Below are 18,696 nucleotides of genomic sequence, written 5' to 3' on the forward strand. Positions count from 1 at the left end.
TGAGCTCTTGAGTTACAGTTTCAATATATTGAAATCTGTGAACAATGTTGTATTGAAGAAAATAAGGCAAGGTGGTTAATATGCTGATGTGCAGGCTAGTAGTTTGTAACAAAGAACAGTTCTGAACTGTAAACACTATTTGCAGTGGGGCTTCTTTGTGTTTCTAACTTTATAATTCCTTTTGGTGCCCAGTAATGCTCCGTGGTGTTTTGCTTGTCCCTCTGGTTGTCTCATCTAAAGACAAAAAAAATAAATAGAAACAAGTGACTGCATTTAGAGGTTTTTGTCATTCTGCCCGCTTCAGTGCTCACCCCCCAGCACACATTCTTCAATTTGTGCTGGTGTTTTTAATCCTTTAGAGGGATTTTATTGGGGATGTTGTATGCTGATCATACTCTATGACATTTTTAATTGACATGCCTCCTTAAGGATAGCCTAGCATGCACGAGAAGACTTCTGGACTTCACTTTGTGACTTGTGCATGTCCGTAATCCCATAGATATCTGATTCTCTGTTAGTTTTATCTGTTGTATTATAAGAGTAACTGCTAGCTTTTGCCTGCCTGATACACTGGTACCAACTTCCATAAGTTATCATGCTGCATTTAAAAACAGAAAATCTACTTCAGAAATGTTGCCTTTTAAAATGACAACTTCGTGTATCCTAAAACTAACTTAAAATTCGCATGTATAATATGCTTTGTGTGTTGTTGTGGTTTTTTGTTTGTTTGTTTACTTTTTTTCTTTCCAAAATAAATACAACCAGCCTTCTAAATCCCAGAAGGATTGAGTGGAATTTCAATGTTAGTGAGATTTGATGCCTCCTTGCAGAAGTAGTATTATATCTACAGAACTTTTTCCTAAATCTGTTTTCCTTAGACTTAAATTTCTAGAAAGTTGGAAACTTCAAAGTACTAGCACCTATTAATCCTCTCTTGCTTCTCTTTCATCCTGGTGACTACATCAAATCTAATTAACGTAATCACTGTTAAGTTGCTTAGTCGTTTTGGCTTCATGAACTGATTTTTGTGTGCGTGTTATTCAGGAGCTAGTGAAGAGTTGGCCTTTTTGTGTGTTTTTTAGAGTTAATTCTTCAGAGAGGCTCCTATGTTGTATCAAGAAAAGTATTTTGCTGAAGTATATTCTTACCTAACTGATGTTTATTTCTCAGTTAATTTTTTGTTCATCTTCAGGTCTCTGTTCCTCCTGGAGCTTTGGACTGTTGGGTGTTTTTGAGTTGTTTGGAAGTCTTACAAAGAATAGAAGGCTGCTGTGATAGGGCTCAAATAGATGCAAATGTTTCCCATACAGTTGGTTTATGGAGCTATGCTACTGAGAAGGTGAGCAAATAATGTGTTGTACTTACGGCATTACAGTTTTGAAATAAGATATTTGTTTCTATGGAACATATATATATACATATGTTCCATATGTGTGTATATATATATATTCATCTTGGAACTTCAACATGTGGTTCTGTATATTGGTATATTGTCTTGGGTATATTCTGGATGAGACATCCGAGCTTATAACCCGGTTGCACCACAGGTGGATGAGGCCTGGGAAGTACTAGAACATGTTCACCCCTTTGGAGGAGGGATGGAAAGGAAGAATATTTCATGTCATTAAACTTGGTCTGACACTTACCCACCCCTCCTCCCCACCAGTTCTCCCCTTCCCTGTCAGTAGTTTGGTAATGATTGGCTAATTGAACTCCAAAATGAGCTCAGTCCTTCTTGACTAAGAGAAGGAACGTGTATTTCAGTTACAACAGGAGATGCTGACCAGATTCAGATAACATTACTGTTCTAAATAGAGATTACAGCAATCTGTTTACATAGTTCATTATTTCTTCAGTATGTTAGTAAGGCATTAATAGCCCTTGAACTTTTCTGAAGGTGTTATCCTTGATGGCTTGTGAAAGAGGCAAATAAATAATAACTTGCAGTTTTTCAGTTGAGCAGCCCTTATCATAGAGAGGGGAAAGTCCGAAAGTTGTAAAATGTCCTTTTCAGTGCAGTTAAGCCCCTTCCCTAACCACATGAATGCCTTTTCAGGTTCCACTTACTCCATTTCTCTAAAAGAGTTAGCGTCTAAAACAGTTTAAAAAGTTGACAAGAAACTCCAGAAACTAAGCAAATACTGTACTGTGATCTTGGTGGATGTTTTTGAAGACGAGTGCAAGCTTATCCTTGTTTCTATAGCCTGTAGGATGTTCTCAATTTGTTGTGATCTTGGTTTGTGTATGTTTCAGTAAACCTAAGAATCTTCTGCTGATCGTAGGATGTCCTTGTCTTAAGTATTACTAAACTGTAGAAAGACAATCTCACCTTAAAATTTGGTGCTTAAAAAAGGAAGTGGGGAGGAATTTCAGAATAAAGGAAATAAACAGCTGTTTAAAGTGGTGTTGGGTGTATCAGACACTTCACGTGTTGCTGCATTTCTGAAGAAGTTTTGTACCTGGGTTGGAAATATTTGTGCCATTCATAGTTCTTCTAACCCAAAGGGCAAAAGGAGAAATCATAGAATAACGAGTAGTGGTGAAGTGGAACAGACTGAGTGAAGTTCAGCAACTAGTGAGGAAAATTAAGTGGAATTTAATGGTTCTGGTTTTCCCTTTAATGACCACCCCCATTTAAAATGTTTTACAGCAACATAACAAGCTGAGAACTTTTTGCTTGGGGGAAAGGGGTTACTTTGGTAGTTGGTTGAGTTATACTAAATGAGTTACCAAATGGCCAACGGTAAACTTCTTTAACACAGGATCCTCTCCTGGCTTCTGGTTGTCAAGCATGCCAGCTGCTGTCTGGAAGGAATTTTTATGGTAGTTGTGACACACTGTTTTAAAACAGATTAGTTGTGCTAATCATCTTTTTTTTTTTTTTTTCCAAGAAGGTTTTCATTTTGAATACAATACTTGGGGTGAATTTGCAAGCTCATCTAATCAGTGTATTGGAAACTGTCTGCATTTCTTGATTGCATAGTTTTCAAACTTCTGTACTGAAATACAGATGCAGTTAGGAATTTGGCAGTAACTGCCAAACATCTCAAGCTTTTTGCATGCTTGTAGGGAAAAAGAGAGGGATTTATTATGATTTGGTTCTCTGCAAGCAGGGGTGTGCATGTGTATGCATGTGTTCCAATGTTGAGTCTGCAACTTACGTTATATACAACTCAGTTCATCATAAAATTAATTCTCACTTTGAGAATCAGAGTTACCTTTTTAAAGGTTCTCTATTTTCTTCCCATGAAGCAACTTTATTATAGATTTTATAAGCAGTGTAATATGGCAGCAGTATTTTCCATGGAAATGTCTTGTGTTGTTGGAATGGTGTGATAGAATAAAAGGGTTTGTATATTGGTTTTGTAACCTATTGAAAACAAGCATCTGGATTCTCTTACAGTTAAAATCTCTGGGTTACCTGTGTGGGCTCGTGTCAGAGAAGGGACCCAATTCAGAAGACCTTAACAGAACTGTTGATCTGTTAGCAGGATTGGGAGCAGAACGCCCTGAAACAGGTATTACCAGGAATATACATGTGTCTTCTAATAACGGACATTGTCTTAAATGCATGGCATATAAATATATCAATAAGAATAACTTCTGGGTATCCCTATGTTTATATAACCATTGATAGAACTCTATTATATCTTACATGGATTTATTTTAATGGGTCTAGTACTTGAAATTATCACTGCATCTTCTTGCTGTTGCAAGTGTAAGGTTTTTCCATTAATGGTCCATTTACCAGCATTTAGGTAAATATTCTGGAATAGTACTAGTTTTGAATAAAGTTTTTAATACTTTCAGACAAGTATTAAAAATGTTTGATAAAGAAGTGGAAGATCCTTGATCTAATGCAAATAGATAACCTGCAACCTGAACTACAGGGTGGTGTTATGTGAGTTGAAGTGATATTATTTGAGTGGCTCAACAATTAAATTTACTGGTTCTGGACTACTTGTCACTCACAAAGCTATTTCTAAAGGGAAGAAGCTTTCAGAAGTTAAAAAATGCTAGAACAATTAGTATCTTTGAAGTATTAGCTGTCAGGCTGGCACTTTACTTGCTCTTGCAATCATGATACATGTTTCTTAATTCAGCGCTATAGTACCTGTTGTGTTTATTTAAAATGGGGGCTTTTTTCTTTTGGAAATATTGGCGTGTATTTGGTCTGGCAAGAACTTTTAAATTGAGCAAGCTACTTCAGAAAAAGAAAATTGTACTTCAAAGGAAAATGGTTACCAAGACCAATGTTTAAGTTATAAAAATGTCTTTAAATTACAGTATACTTCTGTCATACTGTTTTATAAACCCAGCATTGGAAAGTTGTGAGAATACTAGTCTTGGCAAAATACAGTGGTATTTAAATACAACTGTGTGTGTGTTGCAAGGTTGAATAAATGGCATGAAATACTGTGTGGAGAAGTTAGTATAGTTACTATATTGCTGCTTGTCTTCACCAGGCTACACTGAACATCACTCGTGTTAGTGTGTGCAGCACACATTTATGTGAGACATCTTTTCTTGATCTTATTTTAGAGTCTGGGGAAGAAACTTATGATCTGTCTTTAAGGGTTGTTGGTGGGTATTGAAATAGGCATGTATTTGTAAGTGACGTTTCCTATTGTTTTTTTCCTAAAGCCAATGCATCACAGAGCCCTTATAAGAAACTTAAAGAGGCCTTATCGTCTGTAGAAGCTTTTGAAAAACACTACTTAGTAAGTACAGTCTTTGGTTATTTATATTAGTTTTGGGGTATTTACATTATAAAGTAAATAGGGCCAAAATTTTCAAACCTGAGATGATGTTAGGAACTTGAATCTGTATTTTTGGCATCAAAAGTCATTGCTTACATACCGTACACACCAACACTGATTTGTTTTACAACTGGAGCCCTGTAAGGGACCTAAGTTTCAATTATGTAGATTAATATTTACAGTTATGAGGCTGGAGGTTATCTGTGGCTATGTATACTTAGCTATCAAAAAAACCAATGTCGTGGCTATCCTACTCTGCTATCCAGAATTATTTGAATCTTCACCAGAAGAATATTATTGCATGAATCCAACTGTCCTTCAAATATTTTAGGCTTGCATCTTGCAATGAGTGTTACATGAGTTAAGTTATTGTTGAATTTCTTATATAAAGTGTGGGACGTCTGCGGATATTTCAGTTAGAGATGACACAGATTGAAACATTACAATTCTCATTGCACGTTAATTTGTACGTTTATTTTCTGACAGCTCCCTTATTGAGGAGCCATTGTAACGATATTGTGAATGTTTTTTATAAAAGGTTGTTAAATAAAACCCAAAACACCTGACTGTCACAAGAGTGGTTGTGGTTTGTTTTGCTTGTTCATTTTCCTTAGAAATTTCAGAGGAAAATGATTTTGTAGTTACAGTACTGCCTTTAAAGTTCTATGGGGAAAAGTTGGATGAAAATTAATCAGTTTTTTAATGTGAAATGCCACTTCATTTTTTAGAAAGTTATTATTAAAAGAAAATCTTAACAGATTTGTTTTGAAGATGCCAGATTTCCACTTACATGCTTTGTTTCTTTGAGACTAGTTGGATAGGTGGACAAAAACTTAAGATTTCTCAGAATTGATGGCTCTGCACACATGTTCAGTTCCAACTTGCACCCTAATATCTCTGCTAAATTAAGCAGTATCTTCCTAAATTTAAGAAACCAAGTGGGGTCTGCAGAGGTTGCAAGTGAAAGAATTGCTTACCCTGTTTGTATTTCTGACTGTGCTTTTACGCATCAGAAATTCAGATTAGTAGAGATCAGATCTACGTAGAAAATATTTTAGTGTTTGTTGCATAAATACATACAATTTATATGTAGCTTTGTTTCGTCCATGTATTCAGTGGAGAACGTGGAATTAATTAAAATTTCCATACACAACTAAGATAACTTATTTGCATTTAAAATTTTCATGAGTTTGGAAAGTAAAATGCAGCTCTTCAGGAATGTTGAAAGCAAGAAATGATGAGCTTTTATTACCAGAAAAGGCTGGTTTTGTTTTATTCAGTGTCTAGTCTTAGAAGACAACTTCAGAATCTTGTTAAGACTTGTTAAGATCTTCTGTGTTGGCTTGTACCTTAATTTTGGGGGAATATTACTTTTCATGTATTTGTTTGGTGTCCAAGACCTCTCTCACTTTATACTGGTTGGTTGAGGAGTGAACCGATAGAGTTTATTGTAATGTGCTGTTTTGAGCTCTTTCATGAGAGAATGAGAATGCACGGGTGATTTTTCACACCCCCCTTCTTTAGACTCTAGTTAAGAGACATTACAAACAGGTTAAGAAAAGTTTTGGGAAATCATTTTTAGGTTGTTTTTCTGCCCCATAGAATAGATGCTTTCAAGCAGATACTCTGTTAAAAAAATGAAATAGGCATTTGAAAGTTCTTAAGCAATCTCTTTTGATGACTAAAATAGTTCTTAATATGCTAACTGAAGGACAATGAGTTGCTGTGGAAGAGGCTGCTGGTTTGTAAATGTGGTATGAAATGTCTTTATGTCCAGTGATGGTTAGATATTGGAGAAATAAGTTCGATGGTACTATACAGTATGTGTTGATACAGGGAAAGACCTTTCTCACAAAATTTGCAGTTACTACAAGCTTAGGACAAGTTAAGGAAAGTGACTTGCAGACAGTGTGGCTGAATTGGAAATTAAGCTTGAAGATGATGGAGAAACTTCAAGTCAGGATTATGTAGCTTCAAGCAGAATTCCTTTAAGGCATGCTTGGGAAAGTAATTTTTCCAAATGTAGGTTTGTATTTTGCGTTTAACTTGATGGTATTATGTACAGCTTTAGTGAAAGAATCATGTACTGTACGTAGCTCATTTTGTTTTTGAAGTATTAGCTGCAAGTCTTTAGGATACACTCTAATATTTTGCTAAATATGTTACACCGTGATGTATCCTGGAATGATGCATACACTATGCTCTCATGTAATAAGAGCAAAATGGGCTATAGTCACTGAGAAACAGGGGGTTTCAAAAAAGACAGGAGGATACATGTGCATTTTCTTGAGTATTTTCTGTATTTTTGACTTATCTTTAATACACTTTTATTTTCTTCTGCCACTTACAACACGGGTATGTTGCAAACCTCTCAAAAATGTGTCTTGGGGCAATAAGAAATCTAAAAGTGACTTGTTCTGGTAATTTTGTTGTAGTAACTTAGTTACTGGTTGTGACTTCATGTGAAATATCATGTAGCTACTAAAAATACACAGCTTATAATATCTTCTTGTCTTTTAACAGGATCTGTCCCATGCCACCATTGAAATGTACACCAATATTGGAAGAATTCGCTCAGCTAAGCTTGTTGGAAAGGACTTGGCAGAGTTTTATATGTAAATGAAAGCTTGAATATAATACTTGAGGAAAATAACCTGTATTTCAAAAGGAATTTTAAAAAGTATTTTTTATTGCAAACACACCCTAAGTTTCCCCCTGTATTTTTTTTTTTTGGGGGGTGGGGTGGGGAAGGGACAGGGGGGAGGCAAGGGGAAGATGAGAACCCTGTCAGTCTTTTTATTTCGAACCCTAATTCTCACCTCATTTTAGTACTCATACCTTAACTTTCCTATGTTCTTTATTTTGATCTTCTGCTAAGGAGGCAAGGGTTAGGTGGAAGACATAACCTTGCATTTACTGTAACCTGCTTTCTAACGTGACTTCTGATTTGCTTCAAAATTTACGTTCTTCTTAAACGTACACAGACACACTTATGTACATATATACTTAAAAGCCAGAAAATATGTTCTTTCGAGAGTTATCAGTTTTGTATTTGAAGGTTTTTATTAGAAAACGTTTAGTTCCCCCTCTGTGAAACGTTGTGATTTCATTCCTGGTCTCTAAATACATTTTCTGTGTTTCTCTGCTGTTAAACTCCACTAGAAGACCCTCCTGTGTTGGTTTTCTGTCTTTAATCTCAAAGAATTTGGGAGTACTGATTGTTTTTTGTTTGTTTCTTTGTTTTTTGGGTGCTCTTAGCTTTGGGCATGCTTCTCATCCAGGTTCACTAAACCAGTCTGAACTTCTTGCCCACAATAGATTCTGTTAAATTAACTTTCTTAAATTAATTAATTTTCACCTGAGGGGATAGCATCAGATTTAAAGACTACCATGGAACTGTTATGTAGTGATAAAATGATACTTTCATTAAAGCGTTTTCCTGCTCTAAAATTGTTGAGCAAGCATAATTTTAGTTACCTGTCAGAAGTTTGAAATGGCTTTATCATGAAAATGCACTTGCGGGAGGTAGGTTTGCCTCACTCTGATTTGTGATAGATCTGTATGTGAGGTCTCATTGACATGGTATGTTTAGACAAATTGCAGTTCTGCTTGCTTAAATGGCTTGCAGAAAGGTAGGTCAAGACGTTGAGATGGTACTAGCAAAATGAATAGTTTTGCTGCATTTTGTTCTGCATTCATATAGGGTATTCCCCATAACCACTTCTTAAAAAAATGTGTAGACAGTGGCCACAAAGACACTTGTATCACTCTGTATTCGTTTATTTTTAAAGGAGGAAGAAAGGTCCACAGAAGGCAGAGATCTATCTTCAAGGAGCACTGAAAACTTACCTTTCTGAGGGCTGGGCACTGCTTGTCACGCATACGAGAAAACAGTTAGCAGAATGTCAGAAACACCTTGGGCAAATAGAAAAGTATCCTCTAAAAGATGGAGCCAAAAAATCAAGACTGGATAAAATTATATTTCTTATTTTTCTGACGTATCTCTAATTTTATTTAAGGGTAGAGACTGCTAAATATCAGACAGCCAGCTATTTCTTGTTTCCATTGTTGCTGTTCATTTAGGGATGGTTGAGTTACTTATTTGTTTTTGAATTTTTACTTCTGTGTACTTAAAACTTTTTGCATATGGTTGCTACTTCCTATATTAAATATGTCTATATGTTGTTCTGTGTGTGAGGGAAGCAAACTGGCCTTAGCTTTTTTTTTTTTCAATTGTTTTTCTTTTGTTCATTTTTTCTATTTGTTCTGTAGGAAGTGTACTGCTTTCAGAGGTGTCTTAGTTTTAAACAGAATTTTTTTGGGTGTTCCAACTGGGGTGTTCAGCTTAACAGACTTCTTCATGCAGGATGGTTCTTGTGGAAGTTTCAAGGAAAGACTTGATTTAATGATCCTACCCCCCTTTTTTTGATGTTGTTGTTAGCCTAAAAGCTCACATTTTAGTCTCTAAGTGACAGTACTAGGGAACTTAGTAACTGTTTTTGGACTTTTCTTTTTGAACTAGACATAGACATTGTAAATGTCTGTTCCTTTTTAGAAAATTGTGAAATCACTTTTAACACTATTTTTTTTCTGCTTCTCTGCATGTTCTCTCAGAAAATCTGAGCCAGTAATACTGCAGTCTTCTGCACTTACATGAGCATTAGTGCATCCTCAGCACTCAAAAGTACGAGGAATGCCTTATAACTTAGTATGGTAAATGGGGCTGTAACAGCTAGCAGCTTCTCAACAGAGTAATCTGGAAAGTAAACAAATACTCTGGTTGTTTAATTCTAAATGTGCAGTGTAATGCAACAAGTTGGGTCTTTAACTTGCATGCTTCATTTATCTGTTGTCAAATAATGAACTTTTAATGCTCACTGATCTTTTTAGGTGGGGGTTGGGGGGAAGTTTGCACAACTTAATAGATCTGCAAAAACTAGAGATTGTGCAGTGATCTCAGATGACAGTAAATCTTCCATTGTTTTTCTTTCCTAATGGAAGCATGTGGTGATGATGAAGGCAGGTCTTATATTAAAAGATTAGAAAGGCAGTACTTGAACTGTTGTTTTCAGTCAAATTTCTGAATGTAATGAAAACATGCTACCTCACGTTTCCTTAACTTTGTTAGTTATCTTCAAACAAGCAGTCTTTTAGCTAGTGATAACCACTTAACAGAAGATGAACGCAAAAGATTTTGCCAAGAAATATTAGATTTTGCCAATCAGCAAGAAGAGAATCAAGGTAAGTCTGGTTCTTAAATACATAAAATTTAAGCTGCTTTAATCTGATATTTCCCTAAAAGCAGACTGAAAAGCTTTTTTCTTTGGTTTCAATACCTTGTGTATGACTTCTGAACCAACACGGTGCTTTTTCCTGTCATCTTCAGAGCATTTATAAAACTTTTTTAATAATTAAGGCTATTCAGTGATGAAAGAGTAATTAAAAGTTTTCATTCTGAATACCAGGAGGCTTTTGTTTCACCTTACCCATCTGTTTGTCTGCTTTGCTTTTATTTTACCATACCTATTTGTCTGCTTTGGCAGCTCATAATTTCCCTTGTACTGTTTTTTTCAATTGCTACTAAACTTTGACTCTGCATTGCTGGCATGCAAGGTGATGATATTGCATTCCAGCTGACATGGCAGCTCTGTGATGATATTTTGTTTTCTGATGTTAGATTTGTTGCCACCCACTTGCAGCTTATTGTTTTGACCATACTGCTTTTTATTTTTATACATTCCTCTGCTTCATTAATATCTTATCTCTGAAATTGGTCATAATCCATATAGAACACTTTCTGTAGATCTGAAGACTTCATTTTTATGCAGAAGTTTTTCTCGATGAATGGATATATCATATACTATTCTAGACATGCTGAGAAGCATTAAGTTTTGGTACTGTCTTCAGTGTCTCTGTTTGTTTGTTTTTAATCTAAAAAAGTAAAAGACTCTTATCTGGTAAAGCTGATGGCTCAAGGCATCAATCTGATTTGTTAGCTTATTAGGCATGTACTTGCTCTTTATTTATGTGCTCTGGGAATTTTGCCATTGTGCTCATCTATGACAATTTATGTAGTACTGAAATGTTAAGCTTCCACTTAGATACTATCTCTTCACTTAGTTGTCTCAATAGCTTAAGGAGTAGTAAAATTGTAGTAGATGAATTGTTAGAAAATAAATCCCAGCATTTTAAATCTCGTTTCTATGCAAGATAAAATATGAAAGTATTGGTTTGTGAAATGCTGAATGAAATGAAAAGGATTCGTTGTGAGAAGTTGTTGATCAGTTTAATTCTTAGGGATTAAATTTTGAGGGGGGAAAATCTGCTGATCCCCAGGAACATACGAAGAGAATAAAATCCCTGATTTTTTGTTTTGTTTGTTTTTTATTTTTTCAGGTCAAAAGGTTATATTGCCTATGCACTCCTTTGCACAGTTAAAAACTCTACATTTTGACCCTCCGAATGCTGTTGTCCATGTGGGTGGGAAGTTGTCTATTGAGTTGACTTTGCTGAGCCAAATGCCCATCCCTGTCCAAGTGGATCAGATTGCTATTCATGTTCACTTCAGCATTGAGAAGAATAATTACAGAAAAACAGCTGAGTGGCTCACTAAGCACAAAACCTCCAATGGCGTTATCAGCTTTCCAAATGAGGTTGTAGGATTTCCTTTGTCAAGAAACAACTTGCCAGCGCTGGAGCTATATGAAATGTATGAACGAAGTCCCTCAGATAACTCTTTGAACACAGCAGGAATTATCTGCAAAAATGTGCACATGCTACTACGAAGGCAAGAGAGCAGCAGTTCTCTGGATATGCCCTCAGGGGTGACTTTGGAAGATGGAGCTCACATGTTAAAATGCCACAACTTGATACTGGAACCAGGGGTCAATAAAATAACGTTCAGTACTCAGGTATGTTTTTATGGTTGAGTGAACATAACACTTGTGAAAAAACTAAAAGCGCTGGTTGAGGAAGAGCATAGTGCTGGCAAGTGGTACCTGTATTCCTGTTACATCTTGCCATCCCCCTTGTGGCTGTCTTTTCATTGCTCTAGACCATAATTTCCCTTTAAAGAGGGCTGTTGGTTTTGTGCCAAAATGTACTGGTGACTCTCCTATTAGTAATCGTGAGTCAGCCTTCCAAAACTTAAACATCTTGATTATTGCTGCCAAAAATTAAACTGATGAATTCATATACAGGATAATGCACTGTTCATCAAGTCTGCCTTTGCCGATAAGCTTATTCAGAATAACGTTAAAAATATTTTGGTGGGACAGGATTTTCTAGCCTTCAGTAAGTGACTGTGTGGTTAAATTTGTTTACTAGCCTGTTGTTCAGTATAGAAGGTGGTAGAATATTTTTTCATTTAGTGGATATAGTAAGCATCCTACTTGCAAGAAGTATGACAAAATTAAGTTCAGCATTAAATATTTGAATTTAGAAGATGTCAGAATTAAAATTGCCCCATTATTTATCTAAATCATGCAATGAATGAGAAAGGACATAACATAAAGAACATTAGGATTCTCTGTTTACTCCTGCAAATTTAGTTTCCTGTAGCACCTGCAAAAATAGGATCGCTATCTAAATGCCACCCTCAGAAAATGGCTCACAGTCGTGTTTCTGCCATATAATGTCGTCTATGAAACTCCTCCAGTTCCTCACTTACACGTGCCTTCTAAGTCAGATTCATACTTGAAGTAATCCATTTTTCCTTCCTTTTTTTTTTTTTCCTCCAGCAAGCCAAGTAGTCCCAGTAATTGCTGAAGTATTTAAGGATAGTAGTGCTCATCTCTGTTCGCGTTACATTACTGCTAGTGCTAGATGGCATGGTACCCAAGGCCTGCTGATTTCTACTTACTACTCCTAGTTGTTTTGGTGGTTTTTTTTTTTTTTTTTTTTTGAGGAGGTAGGGGTGTGTAATTTTTTGTGGTGTGTGCATCTGTGTAGTGGGGTGGTGTTTTTTTGTGTTCTGTTAATTTGTTTTTAAATGCTTAATTCATTTTTAAACGCTTAATTCATTTTGTGACCTCTTACTTTTCTGCTCTGTGGTTCGCTTGTTTCTTTACTGTTGTTGCTTAATGAAACGAGGAAAGGCATTTCCCTCCCAGCTTAGTTCTAGCAAATAAAATGCCAAGCCTTCTCAAAAGCAAGACTTCACCATCTGTTTGAAGTTCCAGAAGTAGGAGCCTCTGGCCTCAAAAATCTTGTCATTCTGTTCCTTGGTTTATCTTTAAATACCATCTCCCTCACCTCTGTAATTCTGCACAGGAAAATATCTAGTAGAGTTCAATGCTACGGTAATAAACATCAGTGTAGAGAAAGTTTGTGTGAGAAAACACAGAAATTCAGCATAGCACCTGCATGATTAATGAGAGATAGGGAAACAGAATGAGGAGTGTAACAGGTGTTTCATTGCTGCTTCATTTTCTGAACATTATCTGATCTGCATATTGGAAAGGGTATGGATGCTCTGAAGAAAGGATTTTTGCAGTCATATGTGGTATATATGCCTGCTAGCAGCATATATGCTTGCATGCTTTGGTATTTTCCAATTGCTTTAAATTAGCTTTGCTTCCCCCCCACCTTTTAAAAAAACAACAAAAAGAAAAAATAATTTTGAAATGAGTATCTACATTCTTTCTTTTGATGACCAAAAACTAATAACTTAATAGAGCTGGCCAGGAGGTTTCTTTAGCATATTTTAGATGCTCCACGCCCAAGACTTTCTCCATTTTTGACTTCTTTTTTATCCCCCTCTTCTTAAACTGTTAATTCACATCTATCATCAAACTTTATTCAGAGTAAAGCTGAGTGAAGCTTTCTGTAGGCTTGCATACTCTGCCTTTCCATTCCTCGAGGCACTGGGGCAGAAAATGCTAGAGAGATGTCCTTGTTACACGTGTACATGCACGTTATGGACCTTAAATAGCTAACAGGTATCTAAGGATGGAAGTTGAGTTCAAGTCCCTGATGATACAATGTGAAATGGCAGTCATGTCATTTGAACTACCTACTGACCTCATTTTTTTTTTTAAGGTTTCTAAATCTTTCAAAGAATAGAAACAACTTAGTGGGATTTGTAATTTGGTGGAGATGTAGTTTTCTTTAAAATAACTTAGTTTGTATGTAGAACTGATTTCAGGTGAAGGAGCCTTAAGAAAGCCATTAGAGACTGATCTGAGCCAGCACTTTGGCATAGTAGGAACTGGAAGCAATCTGAAGCCACAGAAGAAGAGATATGGATGAAAAGCTAGATATAGATCTACTTAATTTTGCCTTGTTCTGCATGCTATTGTAGAATGGACAGCCTTATGCTGATAACTTTTCCCAACTATTTTCTCAACCTTTCTTTCTTGAAGGAACTTCTTATGCGAAAACTGCTCAGTATGAATCCTACTTACCTTTATGAAGTTGTTCAAAGCATGACTTACCTGTCCTGAAAGGGAAAATCGGAATGTATTATGACTTTGGACAGTATATTACTAGACAACATGATGAAAACTTCTCTAGATTTGAGCTGAAGTATTTACCACATATTTTTTTAAAATCTCCGTGACATTTTTTGTTTCTAATTAAGTAGTGCTTAATTGCACTACTTTTGCAGAACGAGGAATGACAGTACTCCTAAGATGCAAAAGGAGAATTATTCTTTCTTTAAAGTTCAGACTGATTATTAATATTACGTCAATTGATAGTAATCTTCCACACAATCCCTTTCAGTGTATTTCCTCCAGCTTTAAGAGATCAGAAAGCATTATTAAAGTTCTTCACACCGGTATTTTCATACCATGTTGAGGTTTTAAGTATGCATGTATTACAAAAGACTTCAATCGTGTTTTTTTGTTTGTAAAATAATGAAGGGATAAATTTTAGTGACTGTATTGTCTAAATGCATAGTACTGATTTTCAGCCAGGATTTGCTTTGTAAATAACCGTGTAAGTGAGGTTTAATGTTAAGTCATTGCAGCTTTTCTGCATAACTTTTAATCCTACTCTTTAGATTTAATTCTACCCAGCATCAATATGTATTGTATGAATTACACTTCATAAAATGGCACATGGGAACATCTCCTATTCCCTAGCAGTAGTAGCTGAGAGCAAATAGAATCAAGAATAAATATACTAGCAGATGATAATGCTACAGATTTGCTTTTTATAATGTTATGTAAAAACACATAGAGTCACATTATACAGGGCAAGGGAAGAGTTTGAAATTAAATATGTATTACTTTTTTGTAAGCGTTCATGGGCTGGGTGTGGGTGTGTGAAATCAATAGCTTATGCTGAAGGCTTGTATAAATGTTGTAGGATGTTATGAATGTTACCCGAATAAGTGCTTTACTACTTGGTAAATATAATTTCAGCACTTAAATATAACTATTTTAATGTATGTGGCATGGGGAGGGGAGTAAGGAGGGGAACAAAAACCATTCCAAATAACAATTTGACCATGTAGCTACTGTGTTAGCTATTCTGATTACTAGTACATGTTATCTCTTGACTCAGCTAGCACTCTGCAACTTATACCTTAATGAGGGAAAAGGTGCACCTTTTGTGAAAATCTTGGCACTTAAAGAGTGATTCTGTGGTTTGTTTGTAATTTACAAATGCAAAGAGTCTGATAGAAACAAGCTGAAAAAATACTTGTCCTTAGTGGAGGACAAGGTTGTTCTAGAAGTACTTCCTAAGCTGAAAATGCCATTCAAATGTTTTCTTCAAAGGCCAAGGAACCCGGTACGTACACGCTCAGGCAACTGTGCACTTCAGTGGGAAAAGTACAGTTTGTCCTTCTTCATATTTATCCAATTGTGCAGTATGATGTATATTCTCAGGAGCCCCAGCTAAAAGTGGAACCATTGACTGGTAGGTACAACTGCTACACTGAAGTTGCTTTGTTAAGTTCTGTTGGAACTCTCATTGGAACTAGACTAAGTGTTTTGTCTTGATTTTTTTTTTTTTCTTTTCAGAATTATGTTGCTTTACTCTTGGTTTTGAGCTAGCAGTCTAAAATTAAATCTCATTTTTCAAACTATTGATCAAGTATGATGTCGATGATGCCTAGTTTCTCAACAACTAATTTCAGAACTTGGCTCAAATTTGAATGGGTAGTGTCACTTAGATACTAGGTATGATTTGAGTTCCCACGTGGATTAGGAGAACTGAATAGTTAGATTTTTAATTGACTGAACAGATCGGTTAGTTCTGTGACACTACTGTCTCTGGTATTTCAGAAATATGTTGTAAGAATTGGATTTCTCTGCTGGAGATAATATAAAGTTATTAGAATTAATGCTGAATTTCATCCATTGGTTTCATGGATGGCTGAGCATTACTTGTAGAGTTTATATTTTATAAGCTGAAGTTAATAGTGATTTTGTTTTCAGTCTATTAACTGAGGCAATTGAGTTGATATGCATTTGCACTATCATCTCAGTTAACAGGGGTTGTGATATGTGGTGAGGGAAGGACAGGCGTATTGGGGAGAGGGGAATTATTCAAATTAGCTACTGATGAAATGTGATAGTTCTGATTCAGATAGATATTTGAGAATCTGTGGGTATGCTGGCATCCTTATCTTGATTATTTAAATGTAGCATGTGCGTATGACTGGCACCACAGATGCAAAAATATAAAGCTGTTTACAACCTGGAGAACTTTGCAAAAAGCTTAGTACGTTATTTGGGATTGTATCTTTTACTGAATTCTGTGCTGTCATAGCTCTGTGTTATGTAAGTCAGCTAATCAAAACCTAGGTCAGACACACAGCATGGAGAAACAGGTGGTTTCAATTTGAGTGACCAAACCCACTCTGTTTTGGACAGCTTAACATTGTATAACACAAAAACCCAAACTTTTAAATTACCCAAAAATGTGTGACAAATTGCTTGGATGCGTTACTAGCAAACATTAGGAGTGCATTGTAACCATCTACTAAATGAGTTCTGGAATCCATTAACAATTTCTGCTTTCTTCTTCAGATAGCCTTTTGGCTGGTATTCCACAGAAAGTGAAATTTACAGTGACTACTGGTCATTACAGCATGAAGAATGGGGATGCTCTGCAGCTCAGTAACGCTGATGCCATGCCTATTCTGTACCATCCCGAGAGCAAGGCAGTGATCTATTCCAACACCAGGGGTAAGTGATGACGTAAAAATCTTTAAATAACTGAAAATTTAGTAACCCTGAAGTAAAGTTACATTACGAACAATGACACTGTTTTTCAGTAGGTGTTATTAAGATCAATTTTAGGGACTTGCAACTTTCTACTTCAGTGCAGATAAGTCTTAAACTTCCACCCTCAGAGTAGTACTATGAACTTTTCAGCAAGTATAGCTGGATGACTTTTTCTTTCATAGATGAAATTCAGTAGGTATAGAGAAGTAGCTGCTGAGGTGAGCATCCTTTATGATTTCCAAATGTGTTGTGGTGAGTTTATGCTGTGCAGACATCACATTTTTATTGTGAAGTAATCTAAGTTTTTACTTAGTGCTCTGTGTAAATGAAACATTTCCTTTAGCCAGTGTACATTTAAACACACAACATCAAAGGTTTTGTTTTTCTCTCCTGAACTTGGATGCTGTTTTGTCTCCTTTGTTGCTCAAATACAATTAACTTTTACATAAATGGGGAGAATGGTCTTAAAAGACATAATAAAATTAAGATTAAAATAGGCAATACAGATGCACCCTGTGTGTAGTATTAAACATCCATGATGAATGCTAAGAATACTGATGTGTGTGTTTCAGTAAATTTCACGTTTGTTTGAGGTAAAAATGGATTATGAGACTAAGGAGGTGCAGTACTTTGTGAAAACTTCAGTGTGTGTCATATGATAGACTGAAGTAGCTCTCTAGCTAATTGGAAGCTTGTTACCAAGTCATCCTCTTAGTCCTTTCTTGAACATTGGAAGAGACTGCCACACTGAGGGTGGTGGTTACCTTCCTGAAGTTTGAGAAGGATACAGCATTGCTGTTGAGAAGTTGTGAACAGCAGTAGCATTTAAGATGTGTGGATTATAGTTAATATGAGAAGGGTACTAGGGAGCTACATAACATGGTTTCTCATTGTTTCTGAAAACATGAAGGTCTTGCTAGGAAATGCTTGTGGTACCATGTATTTTTAATGACAGAAACCAGCCTAAAAAGTTAACTTTTCCTAATTACAACTTAAAATGAAAATCGGGAAGGGATGAATGTCTTAAAATCACTTTTCTCCCCATTCTACACAACTACAGAAAAGATCTCAGAATCATCATTAAAGATTCAGTCTTCTGAAAAGATTACAAGCATCAGTTTGCCAGTGGCTCCTGCGTATCATGTGATCGAATTTGAACTAGAAGTCATGTATTTACCATCAGCCACAGAATCTGCAGTGGAGAGAGAAAATGCAACAAATAAAGAAGTTCACAGAAGAAACAAAGAGAAGCAGAAACAGGACAACTGTATGGCTACTGTTGATCAAAAAGTAAGATGACATTTAACACTTCCATTATGAAATCTTTTTCATCACAGGGGCATGAACTCCACAAAATATGAGTGGTGGTAGTGGCAGGAAAAAATGCCTGCATTGAACTAACTTTCCCTTAAAATGTAAATACAAAAATCATTCTAAATGTTATAAATGTAAAGAATTTATAAGCAGAAATAGACACTGTTTACTATGTGCCCAACTGTTCCAGTCATTAGTACTCTGAGTTTTAATGTTCTGATAGTCTCAGTTTTTATAGGATGAATGATATTTGTGTCTTTGTGAAAGATAGCATGGTGGTCTTTAAATCCTCCCTTCTGGCTCATGGAAAAGATACTTCTTCCACTTGCAAATCATATATCCTTGTATGTGAATAGCAGGGTAAAAAGGAATAGCTACAGACTAGCATTACTAAAATGTAATGTGACAAAAGATACTTTTTTGCCCTCTCTTTCCCTGCATAT

General features: G+C 35.9%; 1 protein-coding gene across 1 annotated transcript in view; it reads left to right on the plus strand.

Annotated features, from left to right (window-relative positions):
- TRAPPC10 (trafficking protein particle complex subunit 10) overlaps positions 1 to 18,696 on the plus strand; it is a 42,212-nt gene that overhangs the window by 16,132 nt on the left and 7,384 nt on the right. Inside the window, exons 8-17 of the mRNA XM_083821331.1 lie at positions 1,193 to 1,339; positions 3,404 to 3,518; positions 4,645 to 4,721; positions 7,284 to 7,375; positions 8,552 to 8,692; positions 9,889 to 10,001; positions 11,157 to 11,671; positions 15,485 to 15,626; positions 16,742 to 16,900; positions 18,000 to 18,229. Coding sequence (XP_083677457.1) covers positions 1,193 to 1,339; positions 3,404 to 3,518; positions 4,645 to 4,721; positions 7,284 to 7,375; positions 8,552 to 8,692; positions 9,889 to 10,001; positions 11,157 to 11,671; positions 15,485 to 15,626; positions 16,742 to 16,900; positions 18,000 to 18,229 — 1,731 coding nt within the window. The remainder of the gene's footprint in view (positions 1 to 1,192; positions 1,340 to 3,403; positions 3,519 to 4,644; positions 4,722 to 7,283; positions 7,376 to 8,551; positions 8,693 to 9,888; positions 10,002 to 11,156; positions 11,672 to 15,484; positions 15,627 to 16,741; positions 16,901 to 17,999; positions 18,230 to 18,696) is intronic.

The sequence above is a fragment of the Anser anser genome, assembly GCF_964211835.1.
Source record: "Anser anser genome assembly, chromosome: 1".
Classification (NCBI taxonomy): domain Eukaryota; kingdom Metazoa; phylum Chordata; class Aves; order Anseriformes; family Anatidae; genus Anser; species Anser anser.